The sequence below is a fragment of the Aptenodytes forsteri genome, unplaced genomic scaffold (genome assembly GCF_000699145.1).
Source record: "Aptenodytes forsteri isolate BGI_AS27 unplaced genomic scaffold, ASM69914v1 Scaffold264, whole genome shotgun sequence".
NCBI lineage: Eukaryota > Metazoa > Chordata > Aves > Sphenisciformes > Spheniscidae > Aptenodytes > Aptenodytes forsteri.
Genome location: NW_008795936.1, coordinates 1,970,272 through 1,990,116, shown reverse-complemented (window position 1 = coordinate 1,990,116; position 19,845 = coordinate 1,970,272). Strand labels below are relative to the sequence as shown.

At 44.5% G+C, this 19,845-nt stretch overlaps 1 protein-coding gene across 1 annotated transcript in view; it reads right to left on the bottom strand.

Moving 5' to 3' along the window:
* The window catches only part of ABCA12 (ATP binding cassette subfamily A member 12), a 92,365-nt gene extending 78,785 nt beyond the window's left edge, over positions 1-13,580 (bottom strand). The window contains exons 1-2 of the mRNA XM_009285127.2: positions 13,512-13,580; positions 8,625-8,718 (exon numbers count right to left, since the gene is read on the bottom strand). Coding sequence (XP_009283402.2) covers positions 8,625-8,718; positions 13,512-13,580 — 163 coding nt within the window. The remainder of the gene's footprint in view (positions 1-8,624; positions 8,719-13,511) is intronic.
* Between the last annotated feature and the right edge of the window lie 6,265 nt (positions 13,581-19,845).

Sequence of the window (19,845 nt, the reverse complement as noted above, 5' to 3'; positions counted from 1 at the left end):
GCCCAGAGAGGTGGTGGATGCCCCATCCCTGGAAACATTCCAGGTCAGGTTGGATGGGGTTCTGAGCAACCTGATCTAGTTGAAGATGTCCCTGCCCACGGCAGGGGGGTTGGACTAGATGACCTTTAGAGCTCCCTTCCAACCCAAACTATTCTATGATTCCATAATTCTCTGTTTAACTATATTGTGTACACACAACCTTCTCCATTCCTTTCTATTCTTTCCCATAGTCACACAGCATGAAACTTTGTCTTTTTGACTGTCTAACAAAGCAAAGGAATAAACATGACTGTTTAATGACATGATGACTACACTGTTTCTCTTCAACCACATGCAACTGCCCGTTCCCAGCTTTGTTCACATTTATTCATCAATAACAACTTAAGCTGCCTATTTTTTGTAGAAAACTTTATGATAACACTAGGACTTTTGATCTCTCTCCAAAAACTAAACCCAATCATCAAATCTATGGGATAAGATTAATTTTGAAGCAGAGTATTTTTTACACACATGGAGAATGGTCCAAATAGCCAGTTGGCCTATCCTTTACCTATGAAAAGAGAATATTTAATTGCCATGGCACTTGTATTGCTGTGACATTGTGACATTCATGCACTCTGAAACTCACACCTGACCTTGAAGCTGGAAAAAGGGACGTGCATGTTCCTAGTTACCTGGGAGTGAGGTCTTTAGTGGGAGCAGGACCAGGAGGCAAATGCCAGCTGCAACTTTCCTTTACCTTTTTCACGCCTGCAAGATCAATGCCCACACCAGTCCCACTATTGTTGCACCAAAAAAAAAAAAAAAAAAAAAGAGGAGCGGGGGGGCCAAGGACAGTAAGCGTTACAGTTCCTGGCAGGACAGCCCAAATCTTGTTCAGTGTGTCCAAAGCCCACAGCACAGTAGTGATTAGCCCTACTGATTTTAATGGGATTACTCAGACTTCAGGTTAAATTCATATTTAAGAGCTGTGCTAGATCAGAACTAATGGTTCGGTATTGCACTGTCCCTACACTGTTGCCTTTCATATCACAAAGCCGATTTTTAAAAGCACTCCGGAGCTAGCAGGCAATTTCTTTCACCCTATTTTTGGCCAGCCAGCAGAACTGCCATTTACCTCCGCAAGTTCACCTGTTGAGCAGACAGCACTGAAAGAAGAGATTCCCTGAGCTTACCCCGAAGTTGCAAGACACCAAACAGCCTCAGTATCTATAGTATCAGAGTAATTTTTGTTCCTCTGCGAGCCTCCATCACTGCTGTATGTTAGGACAGGTTCATGTTGCAAGGTGGCACACAGTAAGCTCAAATACACACGGTGCAACATAGTGCCGCCTGTGCATACCAGCACAGGTCCGGATGGCATGCAGCGCGGGGAAGCCTGCCAGCTGGGCCCTGCACCACACACATTAATTATGACAATCTGGTGTTAGTCCAAGTCTCGCCGTCCCTGGAGCACACACATTCCCCCACTGCCTTCCTATTATGCTTTAAGCAGTGTCATCCTTGGCCCTCTTTCCCTCAACTTTAATTTGATTTTTTTTATTTCCCCCATACAAAACATTAAGCAACAAAAAGCTGTTGCGAGATTCGAGAGCTTGCATTTTTCATCTTTACAGCAACAGCATCCCTGTTTTCTCAAGTGTCCTAATAACACAATGTCCTCAGTTGTCTGCCTACGACAGTGAGATTGAAGCAGCAGACAACTCACTACAAGACTCCTCCCTGTGTTGGTGGCCTCAATGGAGGAAGCATTTCATTGCTTAATTCTTCCCTCGAGCATTTCAAGCTCTGCAAATAAGGCAACCAGCCCAGAGCAGACAGCATGTACTTCCATGCTTATTAAGACTAGGCAAGCTAGTTTTGCTCGCCCACAAACCTTCACCTTCCACCCCCTTATTTAATAAATTAAAAATCAGCACTTGAATTTGAATGCATTGGGTTCATGTACTGATCAGGGAGATAGATCATAAAGACCGGAGAGCATAAAAATGCAAAGGAGTGGAAAAAAAGCGGGTGTAAAGGGAGGAGAAAGAACCCGCAAACCAAACACAAAGAACAAAGGAGGGGAGATGGAAACCTTCTAAGAGGTATTGCAGATTCAGGTCAAGATGGGGAAATGACAGAGCTGATGACTGCACTGCAGGGCAGAGCTGATGGGGAGGGATCGCACTGGAGGTTGACTGCGTTGTGGAGGGATGCTCCATTGCCTGAAGCACAGACACACCAAAAGAGAGGAGGAACTCTGCACTAGGCCTTTTCCTACAGGGCTTTTTTAAGCAATATTTAATACAGACAAGGCTAACTTGCTCTTGTCTGTATGAACAGCAGGGCACTGCACAAACAGGACCTAAGAAGAGAGTCGAAACATTTCCCAGCAAGAAGCTGGAACCTAAAAGCTTAAATCCATATCTAGACTCTTGAAAAAACCTGCACAAAAGCTGTGTTTACTAAACCAATGTTTTTCAATGCTGAGTGCCTCCAGGTAGTCTCCAGAGTCCAGGTTTAGATTCTTTAAATGAAAGTGACCTCCTTTCCAGAAACACAGACATCAACAACTGCTGACTTCATTCCAAGCCAAACTGCTCAGTACCTTTGGAAAAATACTTCTGCACTTCTAGGTTCCAGCATCTGGATTCAGATGCTTCAGGAAGTCAATTAGAATTAAGTGACTGCCCCAAGGCCCTGTTGTAATTCAGTGGGGAGGAAAAAAATACTGGTAACTCAGGAGTTCCCATCTCCAACTCTAAATATCCTTCAGTCACACCTCACAAGGCGGAAGAGTCAGTAGAAAGAAATGGAGGTGTGGAGATTTATGAAAAGGGAGGCATTATAAACATCACAGCACTCTGTTTAGGCTATAGGTCTCCAAGCTAAGTGAAAGCTTGGGCAAGTTGCAGGGAACTGTATGGCTGGGCACTACTTATGTATGTAAGGAGATAAATGTATATGTCTATTCCAGCAAATGTGGGGATAGTTAATATAATAATTCATACCCCGCTTCAGCACTGTTTCAGTGAAAAAGAGCATTATATGGCAGTCTGCTCCCTGGCACAACAGCAGCACAACAAAATGAAACAAAATGAAGTTCATACCAAAACAAGGAGGGACCTGATGAGGCTATTTTGCTAATCACACTGCAGTTGAGCACAGACCAAAATCTGGTGTTGGGCTGTCTAGAAAAGGGAAGACAACTAACAGAAAAGAAGGGGAGGAAAATGAAGCAATGCAAAGGAAAACGAGGAGTGGGGCTGCTCCACCACAGGCAAATAGTAATGGAGAGCTGGAAGTCTGATGTGTGCTCGTCTGTATACAGAGTAGGTTGAACCCTTGGGGTGGATTATGCCTTGCATAAATACTCAAGACTTACCCAAATGAATGGAGTGGCCTGTGTAGCCAAGCCACCATCTCAACTCCCTATAATTAGCATGGGAACCTATTAATTTTTCCACACTACTGGGAAAAGAGATGAGTTCAGGTCCCTCCAACTATGAAGCAAATTTCTTTAAAGTGCAAGCATCTTTTCAGAGCTTTCTCATCTCCAGGATGGTATCTCAGAGGAAGGATAGAGCTGTGGCCCACCTTGCTCCACGCCGTCTGCCCTCACACACGTCCTGGCAGCCAGAGTCATCACTCACATTGAGAATTAACCCAGCTCAAGGTCCTTCTCTGTTAACTGTGGGACAAAGTTAGTTTAAGGGTTTCTGCATCAGAACAACATGCTGGGATTGAGGCAAGGAACTGTCAGAGCTAAAAGTGGTTTGAAGTCCTTAGTTACACAGACCCACAGGGCAGGAGCCCCCTGAACTCATCTACCAGCACGCTGCTGCAACAGCCAGAGGGGCAGAGACATGCATGGGTGTGGAGGATGGAGGGCAATAGGCGCTACCTGCCATGCGCTTGGCAGAACAGACACCTCGCACCCGTCACAACCAGCTGCCTTATCCCCTTTCCCAGTGGTATGGGAATTTGTGCATTTATCCTTTTCTTTTAAGCTACACAGAGCATCCTGCCTCTTTTTCTGACATTGCCCCAACCAGGGTAACTCGTGCCTCAGTTACCTCTAACACTGTAATAGTGCTTAGCACAGAAGTCACAGGAAAGCTCCATCTGCAGGTACAAGCCACAGCATCTCTCCTAAGGCATCTCAGATCTGTGCTGTGATTCATACTGCTTTTTCCAACCAACTCTGGACCTGTTCAAATCCTAGCTACTGATCACAGTAAGACTGAATGGAGTATAGGTCAGAGACCCTCCTATCCTGGGTCCTCTCCCAGGAGCACTGGAGCCAGGAATGAGAGCAGAGTATGAGTATCTGCTCCTATGTAGTCTTGTACCACGCAGCTCTGGCTCTAAACTAGACCTAAACAGCTACGCTGGTACTGGCAAACAGTCTAGAGTTCAACTATTATGATATTCCCCCAGAATATCAGCTGCAAAGAGCAGCCTTGCGGAGCACTCTGCTACCGGGTCTATCACAAATATCTCTGAGTGAATGCAATACACCCTGCAGGCATCTCCACGGGGGTGATGAAATCTGGGTGGAAATTCTGGGCAGAGGTGAAGGGTAAGATGTGCTTCACTGAGAAGAGTTCAGGCAAGAATTCCCTGGCAGAAAGAATCTGGTGGATTTTAAGACCAGACCCAAGAGCACAGCTTCTTTCCATGAAGAAGGATAAATATCTACGAACGAGGCACGGCTTTCACAGCCCACTGGCTGTTCCTTGGAAAGCCGGGAGAGCAGAGCCCTGGGTCTAACAGGAGAGCAAGGTTTTTACCACATCTTCTCCATAGCACTAAAGAGCAGGGTTTCTGAATGAGTGGACAACTAACCACACCCAAGAGAGTTTCTCCAAAGAATAATGATGAGGTCAAACTGACAGGAGGGGAGAGAAAGAGAACAGAAGAGGAAGAAAGCAGGTGGGGAGGGCGTGACAGGGTGTGACAGCACTAGTTAAAGCAAGGAGTGTAATTGGGCTTTTCTGTAGTCTGAGTGGGTTGAGCCCTGAGGGACAGATTGTATCTCATACACAATTCCCATACCTTGCAAAAACCTGCAGTGATGGAAAGGGACTTTTGTCCCTACTCACTCTAGAAAACAAGTAATACAAGCACAAAAAACTGGAAGATACCATCAAACCCAGTTCACTGGCTTTCAGGCTGTAGGCTTCCAATCCAGAGCTTCCTATTCCACATGTATGCCACAAAACACATCCCAATACCTTCTGGAAAATACAAGGGCTGTAATAAAAAGGTCAAAAGCCACAACTGCAATGTGCATAGTAAGTTGGATGGGGATTTTGTGTGGTTAGACGCTCAGATCATCACAGGAATTGGGTGTGCAGAGAAACAGAAATCTCTTTTTCATTTCTCCTGACGACAATCTCTGCTGACCTGGAAATATATCATCAAATAGATGCGTGGAAGAAAGAAGAGAGGTGGGTTTTTTTCCTCTTAGATACTAGATGCTTTAGTTGTAAAGAAAACTATATATCAGATGAATTTCATCTCCTTGTTTTCCTCAGTTCTTAGTTTTCCTATGAGCATCCTCTTGACTGGTGACATTTATTTGGCATGTCATTTCCCTTCAGAGTTCAGTCTGGCACAAGCTCCCATTGCATTAGGTACTACACAGCATAATTCAAAGCAAGCAACTTGCTCTTGCAGGAAGCTCTTGCCACTTGTTCATTCTTGACTGATCTTTGCTAGGTAATTTCTCGACATAATCCTCAATCTACCGAATGTGTATTAGATGTCCTTCAGAAGAGTTTACTGTCTCGAATTTGAGCTGTTTTAATTGAGCAAATAATAGATTTCATATTTCTGTGGCCCTGAATACGAGATAAGCTTACAGACTGAGATCTTCTGTGGGGCTATCTCTAAGGCTTCAAAACTCAGCATCTGAGTAGCTTATTCTATCTCTGTGCCCTTGATTCTGTACTTCCTGACTTTTGTCTACCTGCAGTCATCTCTTGACAGCAGAACTGGAAACAGCTTCTTGTCACTATTTAACGATTGTGTCTTTTAAGGCAGGCACTGGAACTCAGCATAAAATGGATTTTATTCCTGTTCAAAACAAACAAAAAACACCCTCCTGTAATAGTTTTCCTAGGTGTGTCCACCCGCTCTTTTTTTTTTTCCTTACCAGAAAAGAAAGTTCCCAAATGATTTCTCTTTCACTTGTCAAGCAGAAAGTTGATACCTTTTTCCAGTTATCAAAAAAAGAGGGTAATTGTCAAGTGGCTATTCTTATTTAATTAGAAAAGCAGCAGAAACTGGCTGTTTGATGGTCTGGTTAACATTCTTCTCCATCCCCTTGGCATTCTTAGATGGCCTCTGAACATCTGGATCACAAGAATACACCACAACTATTACTTTCCAGCATAAAACCTCTCTTGCAATAGAAAGTTCCTATCATCCACTTCTAAGAGACAGACACTTGGTTGCATACTTACTGAGACTTGTCTCAAAACAGAATTCATCTATGGAAGAAAAAGGAACTAGTCCAAAGATACTGCCCAATCTTCCCCTTTCCTGCAAAGCACAACTGACAGAACTACTTGCTGTTCCTAAGAACATTCCTTCCAATCCATTAATTCAGAGATGCAACCATCCAGAGCAAGCACACTCCGGATAAATATACGTTCAAACTAATAGCCATGTAGAATAAAAGAATAAATATTTTACCATCCAGCTGTCTGTCTTGACATTCATCTTGTCTGATTTAGCAGGGACAGGAAGTACAACAAACGGAGCAGCATGGGAGGACTACCATTTCCACACTTGGCAAAATCTGGGCTTTTCACAAAGTACAACGTGTCCTGTCTTGCCTGCTCCAACTTGTTCAAGGGAATTTGGGAGAACTTAAAACATATAACATGCCTAAAGAGGCCTTTTGCTGACAGCAGATGAGCTTGGGGTTAAGAGACCACCCTAACACACCAAGAATGTCCTTCTCCATTAAAGACTTCCTGTAATACTTTCAGAAAGTCACTTACTCTGGCTTTTCATTCCTGTCTACAAAACGAGGTACAGAAACCTTTAGTGAGATTAGGCTGCAAGCTCTCTGGGACAAGGGCTATCCTGATTGTATATCCAGTATTTGTCACAATGTGGCCCTTTCTCACACATCATACAGAAACAAAGACTTCTAAATAAATCACACACGTCACTGGGTCGAACATTTCCAGTGCACACACATGTCAAGTATAGATCCCTCAAAACCACTTTTCACACATTTGATAGCTACAAACTCTGGAAGCCAACTGCTTGTCCTCACTGCGCCAGTCTGTCTCCTCTCCCCCTGCACCAGTCTCCTTGCCCCAAATACAAAAATCCAACATTGCCCATGCCAGGGCTTTGTTCTTGTCAAGTCGATGACAGCCTGATGCAGGCATCCATGGTTGTGTCTCTCCTATGGATCAGATGTTGCAAATCTTTTAGTAAAGGTAATTATTGAGGGCCTATTCCTACCCTGTGCTGGGAAACTATGGCTCTCACTAATAGCTCTCTGCACAGCTTTGTGCTGCAGTACACGGATGTGAGTCAGCAGACCAGATGTGCCACATGAAGCAAGAATCTTGCATATACTTTCAGGGTCTCTGCAATGATAGGGGCAAGGAACCCCTCCAATGAGCAGATAAAGAGTGCAGCTCCATGACTGATTTCTCCCAACACAAAGGTAGGCCATCACTGGAAAGAGGGGCCCAGCCCTTTCACCCACTCCTCTCTCCTCCCTTGGGACTGCACTTGTGAGGCCACAGAGAGCAGAATCAGGGATTTGATCCAACTCAAAATTAACACTTTGGAAGGGAAAAAGGCTTCCAACTGGATACACTCCTTGCTCTGTTTTACCATATAACTTCATGAACAGATGTGGCCAGGATTGGGGGCATGCTTCTTCTGATGGTGATAAGGACTCACTAAATCAGTGTAAGTTTTTTAGAGCAGATTCAAGCACACTCGTGCTCCGAGATGTAGACACGTTCTCCTGACCCAGGAAGCAAGGTTTGCAAGCGAAAACGACCTTGTGTAAACTCTTCACCCATTTAACCACCACCGGCTATTCACCCACCCAAATTGCTGCTCTTTGACTTGCTAGAAAGGGCTCACATACACCATCAGGTCACAGGAGCCAAACAAGTTACCGCTCTTCAGCTGAGCCTTAGTAGCAAGCTGCCTGAATTTTATGCTTTTTGCCTGTAGCACACACAAAGTAAAATCTTTCATGTTGACCAACCTCACATTTGTTACCTCACCTTCACAATCCCACTTGAAGCCTATGCCCTTACTCATTTTACTGAGTAAGAACTCCCCTAGCTGCCCTCTTGTCCCTCAATTTATCATGTAAATTTATATTGCTGTCTATAACAGCAGTATCTGAGTGCATCTTGATGAGACAGTTCTTTAAAGTTGTTTTCTAATTATAAAACTAATTTGGAAAAAACAAACAGTAACAACCTCAGAGGAATACAGACATTTTATTTACAGCATGCTGCATCCCAGGAAATCTCCACTGGAAACTACAAAGAACCAAATTTGTAAAAGTAACAAAAGACATCAAATTAACACATCAGTCACTGAAATGAGAACTAAATCCCGAAGACAAAAACAAACCAGTTACTTACAGTTTGGCTGTGGTTCTGGAGGGAATTTGAGACGGATAATGGCCAAGATTATGAAAACAACCACAGGCCAGGAAATTAAAATGAACGACCATACCTATAAAACAGCAATGAAAATATATCGGTTACGTTTGTCGTATTGATATGTCTCAGAGCTTGTCTGGAATGTACAAGCACTACCCTAAGTGAGTTATAGGATGCATTGTAAATCACACCTGTCTTGGTATGCATACTTTTAAAACCCAAGTATTATCTATGCAGGAAGAAAAACTACATAAGATTTTGAGAGCAAACAACAAGCCTGAAAATAACACAAGCCTTCCTGTGTTTCAGTTTGGCTGATAATTACGGGGTACAGCGTTTACACAGCTTTGAGACACTGCTATGTAATAGTAAAAGCACGCTGAGAAGTACAAGACTTTTGGACGCACTGATCGCAAGATAAAAGAGCTACAGGGCAAAGGGTTGGTTTCACTTTCAGTGAATAGCACTGCTCAAACGATGGCTAAAGATGACTTTGATTTCATTATACCTCAAAATTGAAGTGTTTGACAAGTGAATTGTCAAGTCTGCAGCATTTTTTTTTTCCCCAAAAAGTTTCACTGTTCTTCACAAACAGTAGTTCAGCCTCACAGAGCTGAAAGAAAGGATTTTCATAGCAGTCATTTACAAGATATGGAACTCAAGCATGGTGTAGGAAGGGGTTTCTGGAGCTGTGTAACCAGTCAGCTGGAGAAGTCACATTCAAACACCGATCACCAGGATCCCTCATATGAGCTTCTGACCCTAGCAACCTAACTTCCTGACACCTTTCCATCTCCAGACTGTAGCAGTCCATATAGATGAGCTGAGACAGAAGAGAGATGATGTAAAATTGGACTAGTACAGTGGAAAGCACATGAATATTTATAGAGCTCTTGCCTCTGACATGAGCGTTGACCATTTCAATGGACAAGAATGAAGAAAATACAGTCTGCTAATCATCTAGCGTAGTAAACCAATCTAGGTATGAGGCCCAAAGTCAGTCTTAAAACTACAAACTTACAAAATTTTGTAAGCTAGGAAAATGCAGTTATTCAAATAATCAACTGCTTTTGCACTAGCTGGCTAGCTTGCTACCGTGCCTACTAGATTAGAGTTTTCCATCCATCAGTAGTTAAGCTCAAACTACTCTGTGCTGCAAAACTGCTGTGCTATCTTCATGCCAATTTTTGAAACTGCAAAGATGTCTTTTTTCAAAATCATCCCATTTTTCATCATTGTGTTGCTATTTTTTTTCCAGATCAGCACATATTACCCAAAACTGCTTTTCTAAAGTAATCCAAGCCCATAATAGTGTTTTCATTTCCTGTAACACTTACTGGAACATAAAAACAAACAAACAGACAAACAAATCCTGGAGAGCAATTCAGCTTAAAGATGGCTGTTTTACAGCAACTCCATCCCTGATGAGATGGCACAGCCATGAAAGCACGAGCAAGATTCATGCCCCAAAATAGGCAACTGACAGACATCAAACCACAAGGCACCTCCCCACACATCCCTTCAGAAAGGGTACTCCTATAGTTTCAGCATTCAGCAATATTTTAGCTTTTACAGACAGTACTCTTCCTGCCTTTTATATGTACACTGCCATTTATAACAAGATTCATCATTGAAACGAACATCTTCTAAAATTTTTTATATCACGTGTCCTAGTTTCGGCAGGGATAGAGTTAATTCCCTTCCTAGTAGCTGGTACAGTGCTGTGGTTTGGATTTAGGATGAGAACAAAGTTGATAACGGACCGATGTTTTAGTTGTTGCTAGGTAATGCTTACACTAGCCAAGGACTTTTTGGTTTCCCATGCTCTGCCGACTGAGAAGGCTGGAGGTGCACAAGAAGCTGGGAGGGGGCACAGCCAAACTGGCCAAAGGGACATTCCATACCATGTGACATCACGCTCAGTACATAAACTGGGGAAAGCTGGCTGGGGGGGAGGGGAGGGGGTGGGCAGCGCTGCTCAGGGACTGGCTGGGCATCAGTCAGCGGGTGGTGAGCAATTGTACTGTGCATCACTTGCTTTGTGTATTAGTATTATATTATTATCATTTTATTTCAATTATTAAACTGTTTTTATCTCAACCCATGAGTTTTTTCTCACTCATGCTTTTCCAATTCTCTCCCCCATCCCACCATGGGGGGGGAAAGGAGTGAGCGAGCAGCTGCGTGGTGCCCAGTTGCCGACTGAGGTTAAACCATGACAACATGCTTTCCCTATAATCAGTCCCCAAATACACTGTTTAATTCTGATTAATTCACATGCAAACAGTATTATTAACATATCATCCTTGTTTAGTACCATGTAGGCTAAAGTAAAATTATGGGTAACAGCACAGAAACTGATATTAGTCAGAGGCTGCCTAAAGGAAGTGCAAGAGATCTGTCATATTCTTGGGGGAAGAAATGAATTCTGGTTGTCTCTACTCAGGGAAATCGTTGTAGCTCCCTGTTTGGAGTTAAAATGGTGCTTTTATTCCCCACTTTCCAGACAGCTCTTCCCCTAGTATCTCTGTCCTCCGACTTAATTGGATTTAATAGTAGCTGGGTACATCAGTTGCAACATAACAGCATTCCCACTGTCCCAGGCATTTCTAGTTAACAAAAACAAGACAACCACCCTGGCTAAACTGATTGCAGGTGGAACATGTTGACTTGAAAGGAGCCAATTTCACTCTTGGGACATTAAGCACTGTGCTGATACAGGTTGCATAATCCTTTGGTTGCTGGATTATTTCACTTCTAAAAGTAGATTTAATTGCTCAGACCTTACTTAGTATCTCTGGACACAGGCACATTTTCTCTCTCCTGCCTCTGTTCAAATAACCAAGCTGCCTAGAAGTGACAGATGGAAAGCAACAGAAGTGCAAGAGGCACTGATTTCTCCAGTTCCTCTCGGAATGCAGGCCAAACCTCGCTCCCAAGAAGGCTGCCTCCTAAACTCATGACCATTCCTTTCTCAGCAGGAGTAACCTGTATTGAGGCACTCCCTGGCCATGGAAGCAGAGCTTGTGCTGATTTCAACAAACTGACAGTCAAGCAAGCTGTAGCTCTCCCCGTGCCGCACAGGTAGAGGCAGTCTCTCCAGGGCCTCTGCAGAGAGCTCACAGAGGAAATAAAGTGTAAAGCAAAAGGCAGAAGCAAATGTGTTTGCCAGCCCTGGAGAGGCTGATAAACAGAGCAGGAAAGCACTCGAGTCTGCAGGAGGAGGATGGGGGCTGCCTGGTGTCAGACCATTCCGTGACATATCAATCAGCCCTGGCGAGGGCAGCCAACACCACTGCAGCGGCAGGAACCACCTTCACTCGTCAGAAACAGAAGCACAACAGAATGCTTCCCTTGCAAAACAAGCATGCTAAAAAAAGCTTTCTAAAAGCTAAAAAGATAAAAGTAAGTGAAGTCAGATTACACAGGTTAAAAAACAGAAGCAGGGCAGAGAAATCAGGATGTGTTTGGGAGCAGAGATGTGGGTTTACCTCCTCGCACCCTCTCCAGACTGAGCAAGCTCCCTAATTTGGAGCAAGAGAGGGAAATGAAGGAGGGTTGCATGGAATGCCTGCCATATAATAATCACTAGTGGCCAGATTTTTATTTTAATTGACATTTCAATTCTACAGAATTGATATTTCAACTCCACAAGAAACCAGAATTAAAGCAAGTGAGACTGTATGGTCAGAAGTACCGGTAGGGCATAGGTTAGCATTTACTCTGGGTATAAAAGAGCTGAAAGAGACCCAAGCCTTCTGCTTTTAACAAGGCTGTTACAATTTCTCTTGAGAAATTAGAGGTAAATTTTTTGGGATTCCTCTGCATCTCAGAAAGTCTCCTATATCCTTAGCACCAGCAAAGGATACATTACTCTAAGGTGCACAGCATGTCCACAGCTCCTATGGAGGATCACAAGGAGTCAAATGAACACAGCACCCCTCTGAATCAGGCTCCAAAACTGAGAGGCAGGACAGGGCAGGCAAGAACGGACCTTGCAGAAGCGTGGGATGATACGAGGCCTTTCGCTCCATCCTCACATCACAGCCTCCATAGCCCCTTCTCTTCTGTCAGCATTTTCTGCACATGCCAAGGCTTCCATTCAACCAAAAAGTTTAAAAACCATCACATTTGGATTACTAGCAAGAGGACAGGTTGCAATACAAGTCCATGAACTGCAGCATGCTTCTGCTGAAATTACAGTGCAGCTGTATTGAAACCAGCCTGGGATAAAAACACTGAGCAGACACTGCCTGGACACGCAATGCCACCCGAAGGAACATTTGCCTCCCTGATGCTGCTGCAGTTCAGACTGCTGGACATAGCTGGCAATGGTTTATCTTTTGGAAAGAAAGACTATTTGGGGTGTTTGATTTGCAACACACTGTACTGCACTGGAAATCTGTCCTACCTGCATCTCTCGGAGCTACTTTTTTCTTTGTCCATCCTTTACAAATGGCTCTATATAAGAGCACCCCCCATCACCCCCACATCCCAGGGACTCCTTGGAGGCTGTACACAGACTGTGGGGTCTGCTCACATGGGAGCAGGTACAGAACTGCAGCCTTAATTCAGGTCTGCCCATGAGTTTGTGCATGATTTTGTTTGCACAGCCCACTGCCCCGAGGAAACAACAGTGGCATCCGTGGTACTCAGTCTAGACTCCTGAGCCCTCAGGCATGAGCTCCAATGCAAGACTCACCTTCACTTCCATGCCATTCCCTTCCTTCCCTCTGCCTCTATCACCAGCCTTCAAAATATTTCTATTTTAATACTGTGACCTTCCTCTCCTGCAGTGCCTTCCTTGCTCCTCAGCTCCTGTGATTTCCAGGTCCCTCTCCTCTACTACTTTGTTTTCACACTCACCGGCTGCCTCTTGACACTCAGCCAGTTCTTCCACAGCAGGATCCTCAAGTGCTGAGAGAGCGCAGCCATCCTTGGCTGACCCAACCAAAAGCGAACTGGCTGCGTATTCTTCCTCCCCAGGCTTAGGAGGCAAAAGCGGAGGCTCTAACCCAAATGGGCATCCAGTGTCCGATATCCAAGTGCCTGCCTCTTCCCCACAGCATAGCTCTGAAGCAGCTACCTCATCCACTTGTGGCTGCTGTACTCCCAGTAACTGTAGCTCTTGTCCTCACAGCAATAGCTCCTAGCAAATTCAACAGGTTATTCTTCTCCAGGCAGGCAGACAGACGCAGCAGCCTGCCTCCACTTGTGATAATTACAATATCCAGCCTCTCCTGGCTTCTCGTTGTTCAAGCCCTAACCGATAAAATGGATAGCATTCCAAAAAGATGCTTCTGCTTAAACAAAAGGTGATGCATGCCTCCTCCTCCTCCTCCTCCCCATGATGAAATTACCTGCCTGCCCACACACCGCTTCTGCTGGAGAGGTGTCATCAACAGCAAAGAGTTAGGCTGCTTGCCAGGCCAGTCCAACTTCCCTGAGTTCACAGGGAACAGCTGGGAAGAAGAAAGTATCCACAGCACGCGTCTTCCTAGCATTGCTTATTTGGAAGTAGGTTTTGGTTTTTTTTAATACTTTTGAATGTCTCAATTAAACCTACCCATCCAGGGAAATCAAGTGAAAGAGTTAAAAAAAAATATATATATATATAAAAAAATTAAAATCCCAGGGACTGATCTAATTGCTCAGCTTCTTGCATCTTCCCTTTCCTCCGGGAGATCAGTCCCAGGGCTCATGATTCCCCAGGGACTGATCTAATTGCTCAGCTTCTTGCATCTTCCCTTTCCTCCGGGAGATCAGTCCCAGGGTTCTCATGATTCAATATATCACATCAAGTCCACTGAGAATGGGATTGCAGGATCAGACCCCACAAAGATTTCAGAGCACTAGTGTAGCTTGAACACTGTTATTATTCAACTGATCATTGAATTTTTCAAGCTAGTGGTAAGATATTTAAAAAAACAGCTAGAGATAAAAGGAAAGAGTAAACTGCAGGTACAGAGGGAAGCAATGACAGCAGAGGGGACTGCTCATTGTACCACGGACCATAACAAATCTTGAGTTTTGAAACCAGATATGGACTTGTTTGATGAGCTCTGGTCCCCCTCAGCAGAGTAGCATGTACACTCAAGTATCCCATCTGCTAACACTGACATCATCCTCAAAGTACCTAGGCAAGCCATGGAAGACTTCACTGCTCTCAGCATATTTCATAGGAGATCAAAAAAGATTCTCCTACATGGTATTTCTTCCAGCCACAAACTAACTTTGTGCCTCAAAAATTAAAGACATCTTGAACAAGTCCTTGCTAAACTTCACCCAGGGACAAAAGTGGAGGCGGCAGCTCTGCCATCCAGAATGATCTTGGAGCAAAGAAGCTTTGATCTGAGGGTTGCGAAAAGCACTGAGTGAGAGTAAGAGAGGGGAGGAGAGATGTGGTACTCAGTGAAGAGAAACAGCTTCTCTGGACTGGTTAGGAAATACTTCAAAGGTGGGAATAGCAACAGAAATGGAGTAGTCCCTGCCCCACATACCTTCAGTCTAAAGAGATTGGACATTCCAATGGTGGGAGTGGAGCTGGAGCTAAAATGAGCCTAAAAGGCTTCCCTGGTATAGTTTTGATAGTGATGGGAAGAAACCCAAACGTCTAACCTCCCAGCTCTACATTCACATTTTTTTTCTACCAAATGTCCTTAGGAGAGAGAGGGATCTCGTTTTGATCTGTGAGTTGAGAACAAGCACTGCTCCTCAGGACACTGTTCTAGTCCAGCTACATGTAAGAGGCACAGCCGAATTCATTGCATTTGGTCCAAACACCATTTGCAAACTTGATTCACTTCCTCTCTGGGGCTGAAAAAAGAAATCCAAATATAGATAATTCTGCTCTGAGGGGGTAAGAAAGAATTTATAATTTCACCATTCACTGCTTTGCCAAGGTCTTCTAAGGCGAGCGTCTGATTGCTTCTTTTTGGTATTCAGTCAAACAACTGTTTCAAAAGAACACTGTGATTTGGATAATAATTTTCCCAAGCAAATGCACATCCTTACTTCCTTTGTGAACTGAGTCAACAAACATTCCCCTTGGGAAGTACCCAAAGCATAATTTGTTCGAGTTCACCACTGTAAAACCAGAATAACTCAATGTCAATTGCCTCTCAGAGCACCTGCACTCAAGTCCCCAAACGCCATACTGTTCCAGTTTGAGAACACAAGATGAGAACTTTATTAAGCCATTATACCTTTTTGCTTTTTCATTCCTTTACTTACCAATTCCTACAGATGGCACAGGAGGCTGTGCAACTACATGGCCACTCTGGGACAAAGAGACCAGAGCAGACAGATGTCCCACTGACAATGCAAATGTGCACATAGGCAGAGGGGGAGAGGAGGGAAAGGCCAAATTCTTCCTTCTCCCAAATAAATCCTCAGTTGGTTTATTCCTCTGGTTGAAGAACTAGGGCTCTTCTGGACTGAGGGGCAAATCGTTGGCTCAGATCACAGGGAAGAAAAGCAGAATCTGCTTCTGTGACCATGAAGCTGACTGAGGAAACCCTCAGGGGAGCTCTGAACTGCGATTGCATCCAGTGCAGGTCTTTAGAGACATGACTTATCACATGTACTGCAGTGGTGGCTATGGCTCACAATGCCATGCAGGGGCTGTAGCCTTCAGGGCAAAAAGACTCTCCCTGTGGACCAAGAACTCAAGCTCTGATACCTTCCCTCGGGATGTTCTTTCAGGTAGAGGAGTTTTTACTTCAGTAACAATGAATGCTCTCATGCTTCCCAGGTGTGCTGAGTTACCTCTGAGAAATGAAAGCTTAGGGAACTGATGCAAGACAGAATTGCTAAGAGAAGAGGATAAAGTCCATGAGTGAACGATCTGCAAGAGTGCTGGAAACATGCTTGCAGGAGGACATGCCCTTATGGGTCCTGCTGTATCAGGGCCAGCAGCTGCGTGTGCCACAGGCAGCAGCACTGTGCAATGCAAGGGAGGGATCCATGAACAGAGAAAACTGTCCTCTGGAACAACTGCTGCACAGGGCTGCACGGGCTCTCTCCACATCTAACACACTGGGAGGATGAGAAGAAATGGCCAGCCTTATAGTTAAGGTTTCACTAGTTGCCTGGTCAAAACAACCACAAACCAGAAAGCTAACAGCACCATAAAACGCAAACAGCTGTCTACTCATTAACACTCTTGGCTTGGCTTTTAAACAGAGGGGTAGCTAGAGCAAATCTGACAGGGCAGAATATTTACCCCCTTGAAGTCAGTGCCAGACAAGAAAGAAAAAAACTATTCTGCTGGCTACCAGGAAAAAACCCAAAACAAAACACTAATCTTGCAGTGACTGTGCATGCTACAACTAACTCACAGCAGAGACTTCCAGAGGCACACAGGCAAATAGTGGTTAGGAGTCCTCAGGGGCCCAGAGGAGAAAAGATCACACCAGCAATGAGTGAAGAAGCATAACCAGATTAACTACCATGCCAGAGAAATACACGCAAAGCAGAATGAACCGAAGGAGATCCGCAAAGGGAGTGATGGGGTAATGTCATGACTCATGAAGAGGCAGGACTCTGAATTTGGTACTTTCCTCTTACAGCGTTTGCAGTGTCTAGTTACTGAACTTAGCTCAGGAGCAAGTCCAGACTGCAACAGATGGGCTTTCCTCATGGCTTGTGTAAGCTAATATTGACCCAATGTTTGACACGCTCTCCTTAGAGATCTCAGAGATGCTATGCATAGACTTTAGCTGCGATCTCTTACCCACAAACCCAGCCAGGGCAAGGACTGCTGAGTGGGCAGCCTTCAGCCCCACACTCCTATCTGCAAGCTGTAGGGCACTCGCAGACCAGTGCTGAGCAGACCTATCTGCTTAAAGGTAAGTGCACACTTACACGTCCTGTCAGACGGCACTTTGCTAAGGTCGCATGCACTAGCAAGGCGCAATGAAATACAAGTGTCACAATTTCTACCAGAACAGAGAGACAGGTGCAGAACAGAGCAAGAAAAGCCTTCATGCAATGGGTACAATTATGTTCAGCTCAAAGCCCTTGGCTGCTGGTCTTCATGGACTAGCCTTCTATCAAAGGGCAGGCCTTCAAACCAAGTCAAAATTCTAGGATGCTCTGAAACCAGAATGAGTAGGAATCAAAGAACATCACATGCCCTTGCAGCACCGAGGAAGGTAAAAGTTAAAAGTCTATGGCCAACTTAAAACGCTGCCTTCCTCACAGGTAGAGAAGCGGTTGCCTGAGGACTTCACAGCATTAGGCAACATGGTACACAGTGCTGGATGATGCTGAAATGGCCTAAGACACTTGTGCGAACTGGAACACCGTTTGCTAAATGAAGAAAAAAAAAGGCTTTTGTTGAGCAGCCCACGACATTCCCCAGTGAGAGACTGCACATACTCTCTGGGTCGGTCCAAATTCCTTGCAAAGGCATCGCAGGAGCCTAGAAATGCAAATTCCTCCACATTTCCCAGGTGCCTAATTTCAGCCCTCAGAAAAACTAAAATGGACAGCAATATTTTTAGCCACTATGGAAACCATGGGTGATGTGGCACCACCACAGTACCACTGTGCCACCAGCAAAGACATTTCCACAATTTATTGGTGATTTTTTCCCCCCATTAAAATGCATTTGCAAAACAGCCCCTGCTGGAAGCAGTTTTCCCTCCAGTGGTCCAGTCATCAATTAGCTTAGAAATACAAGGATGTTGTCACACAGGACACACTCCAAAGAGCTCATGGAGAGCTGTGCTGCTGATTTTTGGCTCAAAGCCCTGCTTATTTCTACAGAGCAGCCTTGTTTCCAGGAACAAGCCCTCAAAACAAGCGCAAGTTTTGGGATACTCTGATATCAGAGTAGTTAAGCACCAAAACCAAAATGCCTGAGCTTCCTGCAAGTGAATTAGAGGCACCACAGGCTGAAAACATTTGGGACAAGATTTTCAGAAGAGCTCATAGTAGGGTTTTTTCCTCTTATGTCAAGAACTTTCTGCAGGAGCAGATTTAGGGAAGGGTAGGGAAATGCAACGTTTGGCTTTAAAACCACGGTGCCTCTGTTCAGAAGTGCAGTGTTACCAGCCAGCCCTTTACCCTACTCATTTGCTCCTAAGGTCACCTTCATGTACATTGGGTCCTAGCAAACCTACAGGTCCATGAATCATTTCCCACCACACCCAGCAGCCAAGGGCTTTATTTGTGAGGCTCCCACATGCACACCTACCTTGCTACAGGCTGCTTGCAGGCTTCACGCTGTCCCTTTTCCATCAGTTACAAACTCCTGTGATACGATTCACACACAACGCTGAATCAGGATTAAAATTTAGTCAGAAAAGAGTTGTGGGCATGAGTAATGGACAGTGAAAAGCAGCTACTCCTGATAGATCCTGGCACTCACCAATAACCCCAGATTAGTCTCTCCCTGGTACAGTAAAAGTTTACCAGCAGAGCCACGCACCCCTTCTATTCCACCCTCTTGCTCATCAAGTAAGCCCAGCAATGTATAGCTCTTCAGAGTATGCATTACTAACTTGGGGTCCACTGTGCTCAGTTACATGTGGTGCCTCCTTAATTAAATCCCTTTCTCCCCTTCCTTGTTCTCAGGACCAGGGTCTAACTTTCAATCTATGCAAACCCACTGAATCCCAAGGCTTACAAGTGGGCATTACCCGATGCAACAACTGGCATGTCTGTTTCAATGCAAACTTTGCTCAAGAGCCTTTCTTTGTAAGAGTAAGCGGATGATATCATTCCAAGTTTCATCAGTATGTCCTTTAACCCTTCATCCAGATTATTAACAACGTTAAGACCAGATCTAATGCCAAGGCTTGCAAAAAGACATTAGACAGCTACCAGCATCCAAACCCTCCTGACATTTTTCATTCTTTGTGCATTCAGCCAGTTTCCAATCTGCATGGCAACACTCATGTCCTGTCACATGAACCTGGACAGCTGACAGATGGACTAATTAGAGATCACACTATTCATGGTAAGACTGATAACAAGGTCAAAGCAAGGTCACTGTGAAAAATGGATTTGACTTTGCAAAGAACAATGGTTCTGTGTATTTGGGTCACAAAATGATCAGGGGGATGGAACACCTCTCCTATGAAGAAAAGCTGAGAGAGTTGGGGTTGTCCAGCCTAGAGAAGAGAAGGCTTTGGGGAGACCTTCTTGCAGCCTATCAGTACTTAAAGGGGGCTTATAAAAAAGATGACGGCAA